This window comes from Leuresthes tenuis, unplaced genomic scaffold (genome assembly GCF_036924035.1).
Source record: "Leuresthes tenuis unplaced genomic scaffold, fLeuTen1.0.hap1 SCAF_5, whole genome shotgun sequence".
Taxonomy (NCBI): domain Eukaryota; kingdom Metazoa; phylum Chordata; class Actinopteri; order Atheriniformes; family Atherinopsidae; genus Leuresthes; species Leuresthes tenuis.
Window position 1 is genome coordinate 28,242,516 of NW_027325359.1, and position 23,388 is coordinate 28,265,903.

General features: G+C 42.1%; 1 protein-coding gene across 1 annotated transcript; it reads left to right on the forward strand.

Moving 5' to 3' along the window:
- Positions 1-3,516: 3,516 nt before the first annotated feature.
- On the forward strand, positions 3,517-15,182 carry cunh11orf24 (chromosome unknown C11orf24 homolog). The gene is made up of 3 exons (XM_072386558.1): positions 3,517-3,710; positions 11,273-11,447; positions 12,948-15,182. The coding sequence occupies exons 2-3, from the start codon at positions 11,279-11,281 to the stop codon at positions 13,895-13,897; spliced, it is 1,119 nt and encodes a 372-aa protein (XP_072242659.1). The 5' UTR covers positions 3,517-3,710; positions 11,273-11,278; the 3' UTR covers positions 13,898-15,182.
- The last annotated feature ends 8,206 nt before the right edge of the window (positions 15,183-23,388 follow it).

The following is a 23,388-nucleotide window of genomic DNA, read 5'->3' on the forward strand; positions in this document are numbered from 1 at the left end:
TCAGCTGCACCTCCACCTCTGCAGCAACTTCCACCAATAGCCCTCCTCTGTCCAGCTGCACCCCTACCCCCATCTCTATAATTGATAGCAAGATCTCTCCTGTCGTCATCCCTCCGCTACAACCTCTGTGTATAAGTATAACTATAGAGGAAGTTGGAGCTGAGCTCAGGAGACTTCAGTCAGGGAGGGATGTAGGCCCAGATGGAGTCTGTCCAAGGCTTCTGAGGGACTGTGCTGGTCATCTAGGAGTCCCTCTTCAGAGGCTCTTCAATATGAGCCTTCAGATGGAAAAAGTCCCGGTGCTGTGGAAAATTTCTTGCCTCATACTGGTGCCCAAATTAGGGCTGTAGAGCTGAATGACTACAGACCAGTGGCTTTGACATCTAATATTATGAAGACTTTGGAGAGACTCCTTGTTCGTCGCATGAGATTGCAGGTTGCTGAGGATCTTGACCCCCTCCAGTTTGCCTACCAGAAACACATAGGAGCGGAAGACGCAATTCTGTACATGCTGCATTGGGCATATGCTTATCTGGATGTGCCTGGTTCATATGTGAGAATCATGTTCTTTGATTCCTCCAGTGCCTTCAACACCATACGACCTCCCATACTGAAAGATAAGCTTCAAGGTATGGGTGTGGCCCCCTCCCTGACATCATGGATTATAGACTATTTGACTGCCAGACCACAGTATGTAAGGATGGGGAGATGTGTTTCTGGAACACTGGAATGCAGTACTGGGGCTCCTCAGGGTACTGTTTTGGCTCCTTTTCTTTTCACCCTGTACACATTGGACTTCAGGTACAACTCAGAGTCCTGCCACATACAGAAGTATTCTGATGGTACGGCTGTTGTGGCATGTGTGTGCGGTGGACAGAAGAAGGAGTACAGGGACTTTGTGGAGTCCTTCTATGGCTGGACCAAAAATAACTGTTTGCTCCTAAACACTACTAAGACCAAAGAGCTGGTGGTGGACTTGAGGAGATCTAAAACTCCATGCCAGTTAGTCTGCATTGATGGGGAGGGGAGACAGAGTCTGTTCAGACCTGCAAATAGCTGAGGGTGGTACTGGATAATAAACTGGAGGGGTCTGCCAACATAGAAGCAGTGTACAGGAGGGGCCAGAGCCGTTTCTTCTTCCTGAGACGGCTCAGGTCCTTCAATGTCTGCAGTGATATGATATGCATGTTTTATCACACTATCATTGAGAGTGCACTGTTCTATTCGGTTGTCTGCTGGGGGAGTTGCACTACAGACAAAAACTGTAGGCGCCTGGACAAACTGGAGAAAAAGGTCAGTTCTATTGTAGGTTGAAGACTGGCAGGAAAGCGGAGCAGCTGCAGTGAGAGGCTGCAGGACTGAGAGGTTCAGGAGGTCTTTTGTCCCCACAGCCATAAGGCTTTTCAACAGTGACTACTGACATGTTCTTCCCAAATTATTTATTCATTTAGTCATTGACTATTATTATTTTTGTGGTTGTTGTTGTCTAATATACCTTCATTGTATATATTTTTAATTTTTTGAGTTACTTGACTCGGCTGTTCAATTAAATAAGAAATATTAAAGTAAAGATTCAACGTTACAAATTGGATAAAAGTAATTCCTTTCAAATATTCAAAAGAAAGATGAAACATAACTGAAATTATAATAAAAACTGGATTTTCATTTTCCCAAAAATATGTAAAATCACTACAATAATCAGACAAGAATGACAAATGGGTCGATAGAAAGAGGTTAACTAAGTATAACCCTATTCAAAAGAAAGTAGCTGAGGGTGTAACCAAGCAATCACTACAACAAGCATACCCCGTACAATGACTCTGTGGTGTGACTGGGCGGAACTCACCTGTGCCACTTTTTCCACACCAGAGACTGATGATGGGCAGGTGTGTGTAATTAGAGGGGGAACAGGGAAGGGATGAGACTGGAAGTAGAGGCGGGCAGAGACAGAGCTTTTTCTATTCAGTGCAGTGTGGCACCTTTTGGGAGGGGAGGGTGTCATTCGTAGTCGGTTAGGACTGGTGGCGATGAAGATAGGTGGTTAGTTGTTCCTGTGTGAGGAGGGGAGATCAGTTGTCTCCTTATTTAAGGGCTCTGACTTTGAGACAAGGATCCTTGTAGATAGCGAAACACAAACATTTCTTACAATGCATAAGGGAAAAGCATATGCTGGCTTGGCCAAACCAAATTACAGAAAAGGGGAAAAGACCATTAATGCTAATAAACGTAGACAAAAAACAAACTACACCTAAATCCTACACATTCTGGCCAAATCTGTCCTCACATGCATTAAGATTTCATCTTTATTATTTATTTTCATTTTATTTTTATTCTATTTTATTTTATTATAAGACAACGAGCCTTTTTACAGAGACGGGGCAGCTTTCTGGTGGTTTGAACAGGACGTTACAGTCTCAACCGTCACATCCGCCTAAAGCCTGCAGGAGGTGTCCTGATTGGTCAGCTGTCGCTGGCTGCACTCTGATTGGTTGAAAACAAAGACGACAGTTGCAGAGCTATGGCACTAACTCAGTCCGCCTTCCCCATCAGAACCTTAATCCCAGACCGGGAACTTGCGGGGTCTGTTCCTACTTTTACAAGTTAAATTAAAAAAAAAAAAAACACAAGCTGACGGTAGAAACAATGCGTTGATTTTGTTTTCTTTTCTTACAGAAGCTGCACTTTCCTCAGTTCCACGTCTGCTTTTCTTTAAAGTGACAAAGTGAAAACAATTTTTTCTAATGTTGAATAACATTAAAATATGATGGTGTTTTTACTCTTTGGTCAGGTGTGAGTGTGTGCCCTGTTTTATTAAAAAATAAGGAGACATCACAGTCTGAAATGTACAACATATGTGTGGCAGAGTACCATATTATGTACTGACAATGTTTCTGAAAGTCTCAGAAAATGATATTTGATGTTCATCCGGTAGGAGAAGGTTGAGTAGGAAACATCTGGACTCCACGTCTCCACAGTCAGTAAACACACAGCTCTGTGACAACTTTACATTTTTTTTAGTTGTCTGTGTTTTTTAATGTGAACAACAGAGGGCAGAAAAACACAAATAAAAAGAGAATACTGCCAGAAAAAAAAGATGAAGAAGAGGTCAGGTGTAACGGTAAATTCTGTGACCCTTTAGATTGTGTGACGTGATCCTGATTTTCTACTGTTTCACCGGGTCACCAGACAGTCCATCCCAGGACTACACAGAGACAAACAACCCTCCACACTCACACTCACTCCTGGGGACAGTTTAGAGTTAACCTGACATGCATGTTTTTGGACGGTGGGAGGAAGCCGGAGCACCAGCTGAGATCAGAACCAGAGCATTTTAGCTGCGAGGAGACAGAACTAACCCTCAGCTGTTTCCATACATCTGTACACAGGGGTACAACATTTTAAATCCTGTGAAATGTAGAATAAAGAATCTCTTATAACATGTGCGGTAGTTTTATCAAATATGTTCAGCGAAGCTGGTGATGCTCTACACGGCAGCCAATTTTTTTAACACCTATGTACGATAACAAGTATGATACAACAATTGCGCTGGGGTGATCACTTAAAATTCCGACAATGTTTGGGTCACAGAACGTAACGGTAACTGAAGTTGTTGGTACACCAGCTAACTCCTGCTCACAGCAGCTGCTTCGTTCAGCCTCTGTACTTATCGGTGCAGTTGTCCTTTATACAGCACCCACTGCACACCGCCGGTAAGGGCCACACTCACTGTGCTTACGTATATGTTCTTTTGCTAAAGGTTTTATGTGAGGCAAGCCGCCCACCTTTCGGAAAGTGGCTGGTTAGCATTAGCTAAGTTACAGTGAGGATGTTAACGGGAGAGATGTTTTTATCATTCAGATGAACGTTAACTCATTTACACCCTGTTCCTGGCCACGTTCTCACTGCTACAGCTCACATCTCCGACACTCGAGTATGTGCTTGTTCTGTCTACGTGTTAGCAGCTAAAGTTTGGACTGACGTTAACCTGGGTGACTGGGATCTGGTTGGACTTGATGAGCTGCAGCTCTGTGCTGTGTGGAGCACTCCAACCGTCCCGACACACATTCTGCTGCTCAGCCTCTTCTGTAAGTTTCAGGAGAAACCTTTGGGGCAGCCTTTGTAAATGCTCTTCCAAACTCTTGTGTTTTGGGGTCTTAGTGGGTGAATGAACAGGCGGTGCTGGGTTTTCAAGTAACATTAAAAAAGATCTGTTGAAAATCTGTGCTCCAGGAATCATCCGGAGTTTGGTTTTTTCCTCCACGTAGGCGTCAGTAACGACCTTTGACAGTCCTCAGTTTACCTTCAGGGCAGGTCTGTCTGCTTCCAGTCACACCACAGAGGGTGAATCATTTGGAGCTGGCACAGACTTCCTGTTGTCTCTGCTCCTGTGCCATGTTGTGGAGAAAATCCCCTCAGATACATGTTGAGAACTGCTCCATGCTTTTCCCTGTGATGAGGCTGCTGTCGGTTCTGCAGCAGCTGAATGTGCTCACAGATCAGGTAAAATGACCAAAACTTTGTGTTTTGAGCTGATAAGATCCGCACTCATCACTGTAAGTTACACCATAATCAGTAAGCAACCAAATAGCTGTTCATAAGACAGACTATTCAATAATCTTAAACATTTAGGAAAACAATATATTTCCTGAATTCGTCTGGTTACATGACATGCTGTGAGAAACATGCTGGTGTTAAAACTGTCTGGATGTCGTGTTTTCAGTGTGTGTGAGTTAAATATCAAGCACTCAGTTCTGTCTCTGTCAGCATTATGTCTGAACGAGACCTTTTTGCCATAAATGCGACTGCCGTTTCTTTAACAAACAGCTGGAGTTTATTGTTTTGTGTCTGAAATATTTGTTCACATTTTCTTTCTTATCTGGTTGATGTGTGCCACCAAACTGGCTCAGGAACGTTAGAAATGCTCAAACAGTAGCAGTATAAACTGTATAAACTGTTTACTGCTCCTTTCCCTGCCACCGGCACACTTTGGTGGAGTAACGGAGTAAATTCAGGGTCAAACTACTTTAAAGAATCTGAAATAATCTAAATCTAAAAGGGTTTGTGTTTAGCCCGCTTCTGTTTCATTCCCACTGTAGGAACCTTTTGCAGTTCCTATAACCTTTTTAGGAACTAGGCCGTTTTTTCGCGCATTCGCACATACAGGAACTAGGGACCACGGCCCTCAGTTCCTGTAACCATTTTAGTTCCTTCTTCGAGGCAGGGTCTATTCTGGGTTCCATAGGAACACATGACATAGGTGTTTGGTAGTTGGTAGCTACGCCCCTTGCCTGAAATATTTACTCATACAAGACAGACACAACCGGCGCATGTTTAATAAGTTAAACTTAGACGTCGTCTCCTTTGTCTGCGGCGCTCTGCTCACCTTCTTTCCTTCATGAAACGAAGAAGTATCGCCCACTGCTTGATTCTTCCTGACTCTCGCTGTGTGCTCTTCCAGCCTCGATCTTAGACGCCTGATGTGATCGTCCATGATTAATATTACCGTCATGCAGACCATGAACACGGTGGCCTCCTCGCTCTCCATGTTAGCTTCTTGGTGGTGTTGTTTTGTTGTCTTCTCTCCTTACTTTTCGCGGGTTTTGTTGTTGAGTGTGGCGCTACAGTAACACGTCACTGTCACAGACGGTTTTGTCACATCAGTCCCGACCAAGGTCCCTGACTTATGTGTGAATGCAAAATGAAACATTTCCCCTGGGGAAGGGCAGTTCTTAGAACTAAATTTGAGGTGGACAGTTCTTAGAACTGCATTCTTAGAACTCTCTGTCTGAATGTGCCTCATGACTCATAGCTGGTGTATTTTGGAAATGGCCACAATGAATAAATAAAGCTCCACGTAGATGGACGTTTCACTGCTACTGTAGGAGACATCTCAGCTGTAGTAAATGTCTACTACAGCTGAGTTCTAACTAAGACTTGTATTGTTCAGACACTAGATGGTAGGCTGTCCTCACATGTGGCCTGTAATGGACATGCTGCTTTCTGTCTCTTATAACGAGCCTTAAGAAAGATATTTATCCTCAAGGATTTAACACTGGACATCTTAGAGTAAGGAGCTGAATGTAGTTTGTCATTGCTGTTATCATGCATGTGATAAAGTCTTTCATGCCAACTATATCAGCTTTCAGACAAGGTAACAGAGAGTTTTGCCCATCTCCTAGATACTCATAGATGCCTGTCTGGATTCATAGTCACCACTGAGCTGCCTTAAAAGGAAGAAAAATCATCCCTCGACAGTAGGGCTGCACGATTCTGGAAAAAATGTGAATCACATTTTTTTTGCTTAGAATTGAGATCACGATTCTCTGGCAAGATTTTTTTATTTATTTATTTATTTTCACAGGGAAAAAAATACTCAACTATTATTATACTTTTCAAAAGTATTATTGTTGTTGTGATATATTTATTTTTTTATTTTTTATTATAAAGGAGCTCACCTATTGCCAGATGGAGTCTATGGCCAAAACATTGCAGCCTGGTCCAGTCATTGAGGGAGATGGCCTTTATGTTTTGACGGTTGCAGGTCAGTTTATCCTCTTTCTGACTCCCAGATGAGATGGCATCCTTTAATCCCTGTGCTAGGTTCTCTCCTGTATAGTCTTCAGGGGAAAAGGCGTCTGTAAGCACCGGCTTTTGATTGTGAAATCGGGCGCTATAGAATTAACCGTCATGCTTAAATGTGGCTCCATGGTGCGACTGGACCACAAATCAGACGTAGCGGAAAAATGTTTGATTTCCCGCAATGCTGCCTCGACCCCTGCCCTCTGCTTATTGTGCATGTCGGGGAGCAACGTTTGAAAAGTAGCTGCGGCAGGGCATCGAGAGTGTTCATCATCCTCTGAATTCCCTCATGTTGTGCAGTGTTTATGGGGCCATATCTTTAGCCAGGTGGTATCTAACAGCTGCTGTGATCTCCCTATGTTTCCTGGAGTTTGGTGGGTAAGACGTTGCATTGTACAAGGTTCCGGTTATTGACGTCTGTCTTTGTTTCTTGCTTTGTATGGTTTAATCGTGCTGTACTTTGTGGTGACGTTTAAAGTGATGGAAGAGATTTGTGGTGCTGCAACCAGGGAAAAAAACACTTTGCAATGTACCTCACACTGTTCGTCATCCTCTGGCTTCAATCCAAAATACTTCCACACCACCGAATGCGAGCCTTTTTTGGGCACGACTTTGGTTCACTTGGGTGGGTGACTCTCGCACTACCACTTGGGTTGTCGTTGCCATCCATTTAACCCTCCTCACCGCAGACTTTCCTCCGCTCTAACTTGTAAAGACGCTTTACCATAGGTTGAGGGAGGAGGCAGCGGCAGTGCTGCGTTTGGGGGCGCTTGAAAAAATCCGAAGGGCATTTGTTTGTGATGCAGCTCGTGGTATAACATGCTTCAGAATCGCTGTGTGTAGAAATGAGTTGATGTGTGAATCGAGATCGCGATTTTATAACGATTAATCATGCAGCTCTACCCGGCAAGGTCCAGCATCATATACTCGCATAAATGAAAAATATGCAACTTGTATTATCTCTGAAAATGGTTTTATATATATATTTATTTATGCATTTAGCAGACGCTTTTATCCAAAGTGATTTACACGGGTAGGGTAAGGGGGTCTTGCCTAAGGACCCCTACTGTACCTTTGATGCAGGGGATTTGAACCCAGGTCACCCACATGGGGGGGGGGTAAAGAGATGAGACAAGGGCTGTATGAAGTTATTAACATTAGTTTTTAGTTTTAAAGAAGTGGTATGGGGAAGGCGGACTTAGGGTTAGGGGAAGGTATAGGAAAATAAATGTAAGGTGGTCTAATTCAGGGTAAAAAAAGTTTTGGGGGAAAATTATTAAAATGAAAAATTCATTTTTACAGTGGTGACCTGGGGGGCTTAGGGTTAGGGCTCTGGTCATGTGACCTTAGGTTTAGGGTAAGTGGAAGGGGGAGGTATAAAAAAGAAAGGAAGGTGTTTTGGGATGAAATAATGTGTTCAAAAACAATTTCTCTGAAAATAATTTTTTTTTAAAACAATTATTTCATTGAGGCATATCCAGTTGTTAAATTAGAGCCTTGTTGGGCGGTGAGTCGGCGTAAAGGTCTGTATAGCTTCTTAATAATCTCTGGTGTAATGACTCAGTTGATCAACGAGTGTAAATAGTAATAATAACCTTGAAAAAGTTAATTATCTGAACTAAAATTACACTGAATGGTAATCAGGGAATGAATCAGAGATACTAAAAAAGGTACACGGATTGTTCAGAGAGCTTGGTACTACAGCAGTGGCCCAAAATTACCTTCTTTAAACAGGAATGTAAGTGAAAATTCATGAGAAATGATGAAAACCTGTGAAAAGTGGTGCTCATACCGCCTTTAGTTAGACAGAGCATAACTCCAATTTTCTTTTTTTTCTTTTTTTTGTTGGGATTATAAATATGAAAAAGGAAAAAATATGAAATTTCTTTTTTGTGAAAATGGAAAAGTAATATCAAAGTAGGGCTAAATGTTATAAAAGGGTATGTGTCTGCTAATAGTTCTGTTCTTAAAATGGTCGCTAAGTGTTAAAGTTTAAACATTTTTCTGGTATCGAAGTCTAATTTGTGCAGGGCTGTGTCAGTTAACGATCAGTCCAGTCTATTAGTTCTTAGCCAGTACCTCTGAAGTTCTAAAACATTATGAAACGTGGGAAAGTGATATCCCAGTAATATCTGAATGTTGTGAAAGTGTATGAGTTTCATAAGTATATGAAAAAAAAGTGGCTAGATTCAATTAAATTCGATTCAATTTTATTTATATAGCGCCAAATTACAACAATTGTCATCTCAAGGCACTTAAATAATATAGTTCAATTCAAGCCAATTGGAATTCAATTCATTGTAATCATAATCCAATTCATTCATATACAGCCAATTTAAAAAAAAAACAACAAAAAAACCCCAAAAAAAACAATCTCCTAGCTAAGGAAACCAACAGATTGCAACAAAACTTGTCTTCAGTCCAATCTCCCGTCCTGAGCGTGCCTGTGGCGACTGTGGAAAGGAACGACTCCCTTTTAACAGGAAGAAACCTCTGGCAGAACCAGACTCAGGAAGGGTGGCCATCCGCCTCGACCAGCTGGGGTTTGAGAAGACAGAAAAGAGGGGGGAAAAACACCATAACACCATTCAAAGGATAGTAAGTTAATAACCACAATAATGTCACATGTACATAATATCATATGAGAAATTATACAGGGGGAAAAAGAGAGCAAAGTGAGGAAAGGTGTGACAGATGAGACCCCCCAGCAGTCTGGGCCTATAGCAGCTTAACTATGGGATTTTTCAGGATTACCTGAGCCATCCCTAACTATAAGCTTTTCAAAAAGGAAAGTTTTAAGCCTAATCTTAAAAGTGGAAAGGGTGTCTGCTTCCCGGACATTTACTGGCAGCTTATTCCACAATAGAGGGGCCTGATAACTGAAGGCTCAGCCTCCCATTCTACTTTTAGAAACTCTGGGAACCACAAGGAAACCTGTTGTTTGGGAGCAAAGTGCTCTGTTGGGAAAATACCTTACAATGAGATCTTTAAGATGTGATGGAGCTCGGTCATTAAGAGCTTTATATGTGAGGAGAAGAATCTTAAATTCTATTCTGAATTTAACAGGGAGCCAATGAAGAGAAGCTAAAACTGGAGAAACATGATCTCTCCTGTTAGTTCTCATCAGAACTCTGGCTGCAGCATTTTGGATCAGCTGGAGGCTTTTCAGAGAATATGTGGGACAGCCCAATAATAAGGAATTACAGTCGTCCAATCTTGAAGTAACAAATGCATGAACTAGTTTCTCTGCATCACCCTGAGAAAGGATGTTCCTGATTTTAGCAATATTACGAAGGTGAAAGAAGGCAGTCCTAGAAACCAGTTTTATATGTGAGTCAAATGATGTTAAATAAGGAAATGGAAAAAAGTACTATTCCAGTCTACAGACTATATACTGAGGGTACAGAGTAGTTGTCTTGGGGTAAGTAAGGTAATGCAAAGGCTCCCCGGTGTTCCCACTGGTGCAATGACTCAGTTGATCCACGAGTGTAAAAAGTCCTCACCAGAGATGTTCACTTTCAGTCAGTCAGAATTCTTTCTCTACTCGTCTCCTGTGTGATATGCAGTGATATGTGCACAGTGGGTGCACAGTTGCTTTTGTCACAGGCAGGAATAAGACTTAACTGCTGTTCTGCTTGAAAAAAATTAGACCTGGTTTAAACATGCATACATTCTCTTAGGGGCCAGAGAATGTTGTGTGTCAGTGATGAATCACCACACGCTAAACTTTAGCATTCTAAACAAATCAGTTCATGGAAGATAGACAGCGTCCAGACAAAGGAAAAGACATGCAACGAGATAACATCATGAAAGATGGTGCAGACTATAGCTGTTGGACAGTCAGCTCTATTAATGCCCAAATAGTGGAAATGTGACAGATTTGTCAGATGATTGTGATGATCGTGCAGTTTTCTCACATAACTGCAGTTACACAATTTAATTGTTAACTGTTACAAGCCTATGAGAAGAGGTGGAGGTAAGTGAGTTTATCTGGATAACAGACTGAAGTGGAGATACGACACTGAAGCTGTCTACAGAACAGACTGTTCTTCTTAAGGAAGCTCAGGTCCTTCAGTGTGTGCTCCAAGATGTTTCATATCTTCTATCAGTCTGTGGTTCAGTTCAGTCTGCTTTGCAGCATCTGTTTGGGCAGCAGCATCAGAGCCAGAGGCTCAAAGAAACTGAACAAACTGATAAAGAAGGTTGGCGCTGTGCTCCCCTGGAGCTGATTGTTCAAAGAAGAGCTTCTTCAGCTCTGTTAAGAACCGATACAGGAAGTTATTCCTGCCCAATAACCTTTAACAATTTATCTCTATGCCAGGAGAGGCTCCACCATTAGGCTGAAGTACATTTATCTAATTTTCATTTTGGTAAATAGTAATTTTTTTCCTGTTCTAATATACAGTCATTGTAAATACTTAAATTTGATTTACATGACTCTTTGAACAAAGTATTTTCTTTAATAATAACAGTGTACACTACTTTGATTTAGTCGTCTGTAGTAACAGTTGTGTTGACGTGTTGCTTTTGATGCCTCGTGTTGGTCCAGGAGGTGCTGAACCTCGCTGAGCTCACACTTTGTGTAGGTTGACAGAGCGTAAGCTCAGCAGTTACCGCTGAGTGTTTTGTGCATTCCTGTCTCTTGTGAGTGTGTAAATTATGTGAATGTGTGTGCCTGTGTTATTCTGCCCAGCCCACCATGTCCCAGTGTTCCTCAACGCTCCAGCTGAGCCCAGCAGCATCTTTTCTCCTCCTCTGCCTGCTGTTTCCACCTGACTGCTCCCTCACAGCAACAACAGTGGAACCAGCAGTTCTGACCAGTCCCCCAGCTCAGCTCGGCACAGCACAAACAAACTGTGTGACTGGATGTAAGTATGCTTCAGGATATGCTCAGAGGCATGGGTACATGAACACAGCTGATAACATCTACATGAGTGGAGACGCACACCTGTTAGCCGCAGTAATAAAACCAACCACTGGCAGGTCATAGATGTTGCTGTGACAGTCACCAACATGAGCATGTCTTGTAGAGACCAATCACACACTCCACAGAGCCGTGGACCCCACAGAATCCGCTTAAGAAGGGTTCAAAGGACGCAACAAAGAGTCTGAGACGTTCGTCCGACCTCTAAACTCCTCAGATACCAAGCTGAAGGGATCTGATGACATCTGTAGGAACAAAACCCAACTAACAAAAGACTCACCCCACAGCCCACAGGACCGGACGGATCTGTTGTTGGTGTCCAGGGAGCAGACAGCCCAGGACACCCTCACATGTTATCTGTCGCACCCAGACTGGTCACAGCAGCGTGAGGATGACATAGTCAATATTAGTCATTATAAAAGGTCATATTCTTCTGTCTAAATGATGCAAATTTCAGCTGATTTCTTTTAATTTAATAATAAATTCCTCCTAATTCAGCAGCAGCTTCCTCATCAGAATCCTAACCCCCGGTATCCTACTGTGGCTATTTCTTCCTGTCGTTTATTCTAGCTCTGGTTTTATGGCCTTAGCTTTTAATTCAGAACTGGATAGAGATGTACAGCACCAGGAAGACGTTGGACACACCTTACCCTGCAGAATGAATGGGTGATAACTGTATGGTAATCCTTGTACTATCATATGTTTGAATGAGTCAGCAGTACCCTGTCAGAGCTCCAGTGGGTCGGTCTCCTGTGCTATTTTCAAACCAGATGGCTCTGATCTGACACCCTCTGTGGATTGGCTGTGGAACTGGAACAATTTGATTGAGACAAAGTTGGGTTTTGTTCCTACAGATGTCATCAGATCCCTTCAGCATGGTATCTGAGGAGTTCAGAGGTCGGGCGAACACCTCTTTGTTGTGTCCTTTGAATCCTTCCGAATACTTAATTTACTAATGAATTTATCATTTGATGTTGAAGTTGACAGCGTTTCATTGTTAAATTTCTTTAAAAGAGACAAACTGTTGCTCTTAGCTCAGAAATGTTTGCCCTGACATTTGAGAGTGAAGAACTGCTTTTATCTCTTCACTATATTATCTTGTCAGGTCATGTTATTTACATTTACCAGACACTCTGAGCCAAGTTAACTTGCAAATAAAGAACAACACTGTGGTCTCAGAGTTGGTAGAAACACTGGCATAAGCATTAGGTGCTGTCTATATTTTTAAAGGACAAGTTAGAGGTGTCCTGAGATGAGCCCTCACGTTCTTCTTAAAGCTTGTGAGGGACACTCTGATAGCATTTGGTAGCTCATTCCACCATTGTGGAAGCACAAATAAGAACTTTTGAGGATCTAATATCAGATTATTAGAATAGTTATAATGAACTATAATGTAATGAACTGATGAAACTAATCATTTCAACATGACCTTGTTGTTTCTTAGGTAATAATGACACCTTCAGCAAAGATGCAAACACTTCAAGCGTCATGGCTGAAAAAGAAAAACCCGGCGAGAGTTTGTCTTCAGGACCAGATTTTAACGTTAGTCGTGTCGTTAACCAGTCTTCAGTTCAAGCCATGTTGACCAACACCACACAAGTTCAAACGAAATCCAACGGCACAGAGTGGGTTCAGTCCTCGTCTTCATCCATTAACCACACCACTGTTAATATTAGTTTCTCTGTAACGAGCACACCCAAACCATCTGCAGGAGGACCCCATACATCAGCAGCCTCACCATCCACTCAGCAGGCGGCGTCATCGGACATTCGGCTTCCATCGTCAGCTGTTACCACCACAGACTCGGCCGCTCAGTCCCAACATACTGAATCTACCGTCAGCCCCATTCCATCAGCCACTGCAGGGCCTTTGAGGAACATTCCCACAGTCAGCACACTCAACATAAAACCATCGTCCCCAATAACAACGGAATCAACACTACCATCTACAACAACAACAACAACAGCCCTCCCACACCCTCCAGCAACTGCAGAAGCAACAGCAGAAGCAACAGCTAACACCCCCACAACTCTTACTCTGACCACAGGCACAGAAATGCTGTCTTCATCACTAGATGCCATGTCCCAGCTGAGTGCTGGGGTGCCAACAGTTCAGAGCACTTCTGCTTCCACAGAAGCTGCCACCACAACTGTTGCTAGGAACGATATCTCAGCCCCGATAACAAAGGTTGCTGTGGTAGAAGTAGCAGGCTCTGCTCTGACCAGGCAGCTGGTGGATACAGCAGCTTTACTGGCCGTCCTGCTCTTTGGTCTGCTCTTCTTCTTGGTTACAGTGGCAGTGTTCATCGCACAGGCGTATGAGAGCTACAGAAGGAAGGACTACACGCAGGTTGACTATCTGATCAATGGCATGTACACGGATTCTGGGGTGTGAGAGGGGAAGATGTTCAGCACAGCTCATGGAGCTTGTTCTTGCACTTGGAGTCGGAGGCTTCAGTGGAAGGTGACTGGATGGAAACACATTGGTGCTGTGAATTCACAGGATGATTCAGCAGCTGCTGTTAGATTGAGAAGGAGCATGAATGGACAACTCTGACCAACAACTCACCGAAGTAACTGTAGAACAGTTGGAGGATCTGTGTTGATCAGGATGCTCCACTTAATGCTTATTTGTCTTTGTCTTCTTTCTTTTGTGGCTGTGAAGAGTTTTACTCGTAACCCATTGACCCTAAACATTAAGCAAAGTAACAGGAGGTTTCTATAAGTACGTGTGCAGCCCAGGTTTCAGTATTGGCCCAGAACAAGAATCTCCTCCACATTGCTGTTCAGTTTAGTGGTTGGTTAGCTTCCACAGCACAACACATGACCTCGATACTAATTTTGTTTGGAATTGTGCTGAAAAAATTAATCAAAATTGATTGAATGTTATTTTTACAGAAGAAGTGACAGCTCTGTTGGGGACCCAAGCATACTTTTATTACCATAAAACCCAAATTGCCCTTTATCTGACTGATTGTGGAAGAGCACAACATTTAATTACTTTTCATTGGAAATGTGGACGAGGAAACGTCTGTTTGACAGGACAATAATTCAGAACCGCTGCTCAGCTCTCAGTGGTGTCATAAGTGATCTGCTGTTTTAATTTTGTCCAAATATCCTCTATTTGAATATATTGATCAGTTTAGTCATTCTCTATACAACTTTTCAATACATTTGTCATAACTCTTAGCAGTTAATTTTCACATATGAACTTCTGTCCCGTGAGTCAGGTCAGCTGTGATCATGATCAAACCTTTTTCAGGCCAACTTCAAAGCTACAAAGAAGGTGCGTGAAGGAGAGAACACAAGATTGAGAAAGCAGTGCATTTTGACTTTGGTCTTCACTGGATGCAGGGGATGGTGTTGCTGCCGATACGTCAGGTGGGCTCACTTTGAGCTTGTCTTCACATTAAATGGTTCAGATAATCATGTTGAACTTGATAAAAAGATGGCCAAAATAAGATGGATTGCAGTGATACTGCTGGTTATTCCTTTGAAGGAGCTGACTTTTGAAATCGGTAATAGTGGGAGCAGAGTATCGTAGAACAGATCTGACCACATCTGTGCAGGCTAACAGGTGGAAGACCTGCAGAAGTGGCTGCCCAATGAAAATATCACATTTTGCATACCAAAAAGCATAAAATGAAAAAAATCCTCCATGCCTTTTTCAACCCTTGAAATTTACAATTTACAAAAAATTGAAAATCTGACTTGACTGCTGATAGTTCCTTGGCTTTGAAATCTCTGATTCATCCACCATGAAAAAACGATGGATCGGGGCCAAGGTACTATTAATCAACAGGCCAGAGTGACTTTATGAAAGTCATCAAGCCGATGACTATATCTGCACGTGTTAACGTCGGCTCAATCAGTCTCAGATTCAGGGCAGCAGAGGCTTTGTTCAGTCTGCCCTCACAGTCCTACAACAACGGATCTTCACCACAAATGAGTAAAACCTATTCCAACCACGTTAACTAGTCCTGTCAGGAGTTTAAACCTGGTATATTTTTTTTTTCAAGCAGAACAGCAGTTGAGTCTTATTCCTGCCTGTGACAAAAGCAACTGCACCCACTGTGCACATATCACTGCTCAGACAGGAGACGAGTGGAGACTGACTGAAAGGGAACATCTCTGGGTTTTATTACTTGGGGTGAATTGAGATGGGTTTGTCTTGTTGTAAATCTCAGCTACACTACATGAGAAAGTTCCTTCAACTTCGTGTTTTCCTGGATGGTTGGAGCTTGGCAGCTAAATTGGAGAAACGTCTTATCAAGCCTGTGGCTTAAAACTAGTTCAGCTTGTGGAAGTTGGGGGTCTAAATGTCAGACTTGGTGACCTACAGTGGGGTTCCTACAGGAACCGGGCTACAGTAGGAATGCTTTGTAATGTGGATCAGAGGTTTAAATTGCTGAGCATGACCACAGTGTCTGTTCGATAGGAGTTTGTCTTATTGCATTTCACAGAGCAGGACTAGCTTCTCTCTTTGAACAGTCTAACTAGTCTTAAAAATCCCTAGACTGTTACTTTAAATCTCTGTGTAATATAAGAGAAACAACCAAGCAAACATCCTCATCTCTCTGTGGTTACATTTCACAGTTTCTCTAAAAGTCTTTCATTTAAGTTGGAAAAATTCCGTCAGTTTTCATTGGTGCAGATGACATTTCGGCACCGTTTCAATGTCTTTGTCTTCCTTGGGATCAAAGCCATACCCCTCTTTTTTAACTGTAGTTTATACTTTCGATCATGACAAGTTCATTTCTTACAAACTTTTTTGTAAATATGCAGTCAGTAGTATGTCTTCTGTAATATTCTGCCTGTTGATGACCTACCTCCGTGTCAGTTTAGTTCACAGCTCCTGAACAGATGTCTCTGGCTCATATTTTTCTGCACCTTTCCTTTTATATTCAGACGAACGTGAATATTTAGCGATTCGTTCACTTGTTTTCCACTTCACCAGCAAAGCTTTTTCTGAGTGTCCCCAGAACAAGTCTTCACTACTCAAGAATGATGCAGGTAATAGCTGTTCAGGTCAGGTGAATGCACAGGTATCCAGCAGACATCCCATAAACTGTTCATTTGATAATAATGGGTATTTTACGAAAGTATGAATCACATTTCTTAAAGTGAGGAACACATACTTGAACACTGTTCGGTCTGGTACATTTCCGAACATTAGAAGGATTGTCGACCTCAATCTTCCACTTGCCTTGTCAGAGTTTGGTATCCCAGAGGTGAGAGTCCATGATTCAGACTGAATTACTTCAGAATTTCCTTTTTCTTGATGATATTACAGTATTTTTTTTCTTCTAGCAGTTTCATGGTTTGTGGGAATTTGCCAAATATTTGCTTAAGCACATTATTAACTGATAAAGCCAAGGGAAATGTAAAGCCATTATGAGTTTGAGACCACTGGAGTGGATGAGGCAAGCTGTGCTTGGCAGCAGAGGACGGTTTCAAAGTAAAAAGGAATGTTTTCCGTTATTATGTGTGTAAAACCTGAATGTTAATGATCATGTAGGCACTCTTTCTCATTATAAAAAAAGTCATAATGATCTTATGGTGTTTTTTAAGTCGGTATGGCATGATAAAGTGATGCTAGTTTTTCTTTCTGTGTTGAATATGGATTAATGTTTGAAAAGATGCCATCTGTCGTGCCAACTAAATACTGTACTAATGCACTTTGAAAAGTTATTTTTATTTTGCAAAAGATTATTAATAAAGAATCAAACTGATCTTGAGGTCAACTAAAATCACAAATTTTATGAATTTCTATGAATTCTTTTGCAGTTTTCAATTGAAAAATAATACTCTTGTCCCTGAAGTGAAATTATATTGCTGCATGGATCCGTCATTGCTACAAATAGGTAATAAAAATAAAATAACAATCATTTAACAAACCTTTAGATAATAGAAGTGTAGCAGAGAAACCTTCAGAGGTCTCCATCAGTGGGTTGGGGTGTTGTTTCTGTAGCTTAGCAACAGCTTAGCGGATGATGTCACACACAGCGTCAGCAGGTAACTCAAGTGAACTCTCTCAGTAGACAACATGGACAGAAACTCACAGCCAGCAGTTCAACATCTGGGGTGCAGAGACGCTCCTTCTCAGTGACATGTCCAGGATTACACCATCTGTTGTTAACCAGCTCTGTAATCCTCCTCCTTTACTGTTACTGCTCTGTCTGCAGTCTCTGTCTGCCCGGATAGTCTTAAAGCTGAGAAGAGGGATGCTGCGTCTCCTTGGTTCATCCATTTTAAATGCCAGTAATCTCACAATTTCCATGATGATCAAAGGAAGAAATTGTTTAAACTCTCTCTTTCTTTTCTTTTAATTTTTGTCCTGCTCTGCATCCACAACATCTCCTCCTCAGCTTCTCTCTTTTTAATATCAGTGTCAGCTTTATTTATGTAGCACATTTAAATGCCAATGGCCAGCCAAAGTGCTTTTCAGGATAAAATAATGAGCAGCAATAAACAATACAAGCAAAAGTAGCACAACAAACAAGCAAAAACAGTGAAAGGCAAACCGATAAAAGATCCAATACAGGTGAATTAACTCAGCCAAAGGCCAGGGTAAATAAATGGGTCTTGAGGCGTGTTTTAAAAGTAGAGAGGCTAGCCAACTGCACAGAAAATGGAAACGCATTGCACAGTGTGGGAGCCGCAACTGCGAAGGCTCGATCGCCTGTAGTTTTAAGGAATGACCTAGGAACGTCCAGAACCAACTGGTCAGCTGACCTCAGGGCTCTGGAGGGTCGATGCACATTAATAAAGTTGGAAAAATATTCTGGGGCCTGTCCATACAGAGACTTAAAAACAAATAAAATCAATTCTGTACCTAACCGGAAGCCAGTGAAGAGAGGAACGCACCAGCGCTCTTTGTCCCAGTTAGGAGACGGGCTGCTGCATTCTGCACAAGCTGTAGACAGTTTAGTTCTGATTGACTGATGCCGACGTATTGGGAGTTGCAATAACCTAAAGGCAAAGAGATAAAAGCATGCCTTAACCTTTTCAAGATCAGCCCTTATAGGGTAGGGTAGGACTTTGGCTAGAAGCCGAAGCTGAAAGACACTAACCTTAACCACAGAGCTGACCTGCTTGTCCAATTAAGTCTTATTCCAGACATTATTTGGGCTTTGGAAAGCTCAATCAGCTGATTGAGCTGATCCCACATGCAAATATTTTTTCTTGTTGAAATGGTTGTGCATAATAACAGATATAGAAATGTGACAGTTACAAGCAGAAATTCCAGCAGCACAGAAAATAAAAAAATCAGTTTTCACTGAAAAAGCTCACGAGGATGCAAAGAAAGACGAATCTCAGCTATATCAAAGTATGACATAATGATAAAGCTGCAGTGCTAGCAGTTTTAGAAAGCTGTTTATTTGTACTGATAGCTAAAAGTGCTCCTAACTAACCATAAGATTTTTTTTAAATCACTTTAACTAAAAACACTGTGTTATTCACAGTGAATTTCTCGTTTTTATTTCATTATTGTCATAAGGCAGGTTTTATTCCCACATCCGGGAAATTCACATGCAACATAATTCACATAAGGTACACTATACACAGTCCATATACAAGTTATATGCAATAATTGCTTCATCATTAAGAAGTTTTGGTTTTTTTAGGCAGAATCACAGTTTAAATATTCAAACATACTCACATGGTATGTAAGTTAATAAATATCCAAAACCTATAAACCAATTTTTGTACATATAATTACACGTTACACTGTATTGATGATACAGAAAATGTGCATGAAAAACTGTTTTACCTTTATGTAAATAACTTAGATGATTGATTTTACAATGGGGCTGCACGGTGGTGTGATGGTTAGCACTGTTTGCTCACAAAAAGTTGGTCCCTGGTTCAAATCCCAACAGGGTTTTTTCCATGTGGAGCTTTGCATGTTCTATGTGGCCCTGTGATGGACTGGTGGCCTGTCCAGATGTACCCACATCTCTCCCAATGGCAGCTGGGTAGTCTCTAGCCCCCCACAACCCTGAATAGGATGAAGGAAGTATAGGAAATACACCGTATGATGGCCATGGTAATATCCACACCTCACCACCAGTGTATTTCCACTTTAATCAATTAATTAACTTTTCGGTCACTATTACAAACATTTAGACACACTACTTAACATATTATTTCTTTACCAAATTAGTTTATTTTCTCACCTTGTAGTGGTGTTAAGGAGCACACACTTGCCAACACTGCAAGGCCAAGTTTATGTTGTATTAATACTCTTTCTTTTGAGTTACCTGTGATTAGGCCTCTCCTGGTGCAGCAAAGCAGCAAGGGTGTGATCAAAGGCGTGATCAGGGGTGTGACCAAGGGCGTGGCGAAGGGCTGAGGACTCTAAAATGCTGCAGCCAGCCTTATTGGGCAGAACCATTTGCTGCATGGTCATAGGGGTGTTTGGGGTTTATTTTGTGTTACTTCTGTTTGTTTAGAATGTAGCAGCCATTTTGTTTCACCTTTGCGTTCTACATGGATTAGCTGAACCGCTATTTAAGTTCCCCTTATGGGTCTGTGTAGGTAAGTCAGTTTATTATATTTATTAATTTGTTTGAGTTTCTTTAGTTCTGCGTCTGTTTGAGTATAGTTCTATTAGGATGATCTCTTTTACACACCTGTTTAGTTGGAATTTTGATTTGCCAACACTTAACATTTTTTTAAAAAAACCCAGTTTTGAACAAAAACTTCTTGTCTCATACCGGTGCCCAAATTAGGGCAACCGGTGGAGCTGAATGACTACAGACCGGTGGCTTTGACATCTCATATCATCACCTTGGAGAGACTCCTTGTTGGTCGCATGAGATTGCAGGTTGCTGAGGATCTTGACCCCCTCCAGTTTGCCTACCAGAAACACATAGGAGTGGAAGACGCGATTCTGTACATGCTACATCGGGCATATGCTTATCTGGATGTGCCTAGTTCATATGTGAGAATCATGTTCTTTGACTTCTCCAGTGCCTTCAACACCATACGGCCTCCCATACTGAAAGACAAGCTTCTAGGTATGGGTGTGGCCCCCTCCCTGACATTGTGGATTATGGACTATTTGACTGCCAGACCACAGTATGTCAGGATGGGGAGATGTGTTTCTGGAACACTGGAATGGGGCTCCACAGGGTACTGTTTTGGCTCCTTTTCTTTTCACCCTGTACATGTTGGACTTCAGGTACAACTCAGAGTCCTGCCACATACAGAAGTACTCTGATGATACGGCCATTGTGGCATGTGTGCGCGGTGGACAGGAGAAGGAGTACAGGGACCTTGTGGAGTCCTTCAACGGCTGGACCAAAAATAACTTTTTGCTGCCGAACACCACCAAAACCAAAGAGCTGGTGGTGGACTTCAGGAGATCTAAAACTCCATACCAGTCAGTTTGCATTGATGGAGGGGAGATAGAGACTGTTCAGACCTGCAAATACCTGGGGGTGGTGCTGGATAATAAACTGGAGGGGTCTGCCAACATAGAAGCAGGAGTCTCAGGAAGAGGAGACATCTCTGGCCACCTCCTCTTGCTTCTGCTTCTCCTGCCTCCTCCCTTCAATGTCTGCAGTGACATGATATGCATGTTTTATCACACTATCATTGAGAGTGCACCGTTCTATGCTGTTGTTTGCTGGGGGAGTTGCACTGTGGGCGCCTGTCACTCAGGAGGAAGAGCAGTTGCCCATCAATTGGAAGGTCAGGCTACATGTCGAAGCGTCCTTGGAAGACACTGAAACCCACGTATGAATGGTTAGAAAACACATAGTTATGTATAGATGTATAGACTTAAAATGTGCTGTATGAGTATGGGTGAATGTGGCATGTAGTGTCAGAAGTGCTTTGAATGGTCAGCTAGACTAGAAAAGCGCTATACAAGTACAGTCCATTTACAGACAAAAACCTGGTAAAAAAGGCTGGTTATGAAGTGGGCAGAAGACTAGATCCTCTCAGTGCTGTGGTGGAGCACCGGATGAGGAGGAAATTATATTCTGTTTTGGAGAACAAGAAACATCCTCTCCACAGCATCCTGGACAGAGGAGCAGCTGTAGTGAGAGGCTGCAGGACTGAGAGGTTCAGGAGGTCCTTTGTCCCCACAGCCACAAGGCTTTTTAACTGCTGACATGTTTTTCAAATGTATCTATCATTATTATTTTTATTCTAATTTACAATCATTGTAAATATTTACTTTTTTTAAAGCTACTTGACTAATTTGAATTTCCCTCAATGGGGGATGAATAAAGTATTTTTGTATCGCTGTCCACTCTGCAAAAAACGAAAATTTCTAAGCAATCTTATCATAGACCTCTCCATTTGGGAAGAACATGATGCTATGCTAAGATGTATTACATCACTTCCTGTGTTCTGTGGAATTTCCTGCTCCTCTTGGATTTTTAAGAAACAACAGAAAAACCCTGCAATGTCTTCTTATAAAGTTACACATTTTTGCATACTTGTTCTATTCAAACACTCCTTGTATCCAACACAAGTTACTCTGTGAATAAAAAAATCCTACTCATACAATGAGTAAATAAAATGGCTAAAAAGAACTCTCAGATCCACAAAGGTGATAGCCACTTATGAGCCTGCCAAACAATTTCATCAAGGTAAGGGAATCAAAATGAATTTAAGCTGCAAGCATCGTTGATCGGGCCCGAGCACATGCGCAGTCGGGGTAGGCGTTGGACGCCAGCCGACTCGCATTGCACAGCACAGCTGTGCGTGTGGAGCAGGCTGTGAGAATCCCATGTATATGAAGACGTCACCATTAGGGTTTTTGAACATTGGTAGGGAGCGCCTGTGTCAAGTTTCATGACCTAGCGATGATGATATAGCTTTCAACCCACAAACGCCGTGACACGATCTTCACCGCCTGGCCACGGCCACACCCTTCAGACTTTGGAAAAGACTCCCTAACTTTGACTCCGCCATGGCTGAAGAGTGACCTGACCAAGTTTGAAACCGTAACCATGAAATCTGTAGGAGTTCGATCATATGCGAGGTGTGGAAACAGGCAAAACGGCAGCAATTTGTATCTTCCACTCAAAATACCGTCCATACGCAAACCTACGCCCATGCATTGAGAGGGTCTCACATGCACAGACGCTCCAAGAGCATTGCCGATTGTTGTTCCACAATGACACACTTTCAGGGAAAGTATTTGCAAAGGGTATTTGCGAAACGGCTTATATGTGTGCAGCAGGATCAGTTTGATATAAACACCCGCACGTGCGTTACAGCGGGGTGGGGCTTCTGGGCTCTGATTGGCTGAGTAGCCTGCCTAGTTAAAATGCTCCAGAGAACAGAACAAGTGAAAAGTTTGTGGCTCCCACGTTATGCTAACATTTAGTTGGTTAAACGCTCTCTAACGCTCACATGACGCTCACATACAGGGGAGAACTATAAGTATATAACAGGGTAGTTCAACTTCAATTTCACACCGAGGCGAGACGGTTGGAAAAGCCCAGCGAGCTGTCTGAAAACGTTAAGTGATCATGAAGTCTAAATCCATAATTCACTGCACAGCACACACAGTGTAACCTTGTGCATAACCGGTATGTTTTCTACTTTGTAACGTAGATATGCAGAAAATGCCACCAAAAAGGTCAAGTGGAGTGGACACACAATGTTTTTTAATTGACTCTATATGAATGAATTGGATTATTTTTAAATTAATTAATTGGATTTCATTGGATTATGATTACAATGAATTGAACTCTAATTGGCTTGAGTTGGACTATATTATTTAAGTGCCTTGAGATGACATTTGTTGTAATTTGGCGCTATATAAATAAAACTGAATTGAATGGAATGGAATGTTTTTTTCACTGGCCAGAGAGTAAGTGAATAGGTAGCTAGTGAACTAACGAGCCTACAGCCACTTAG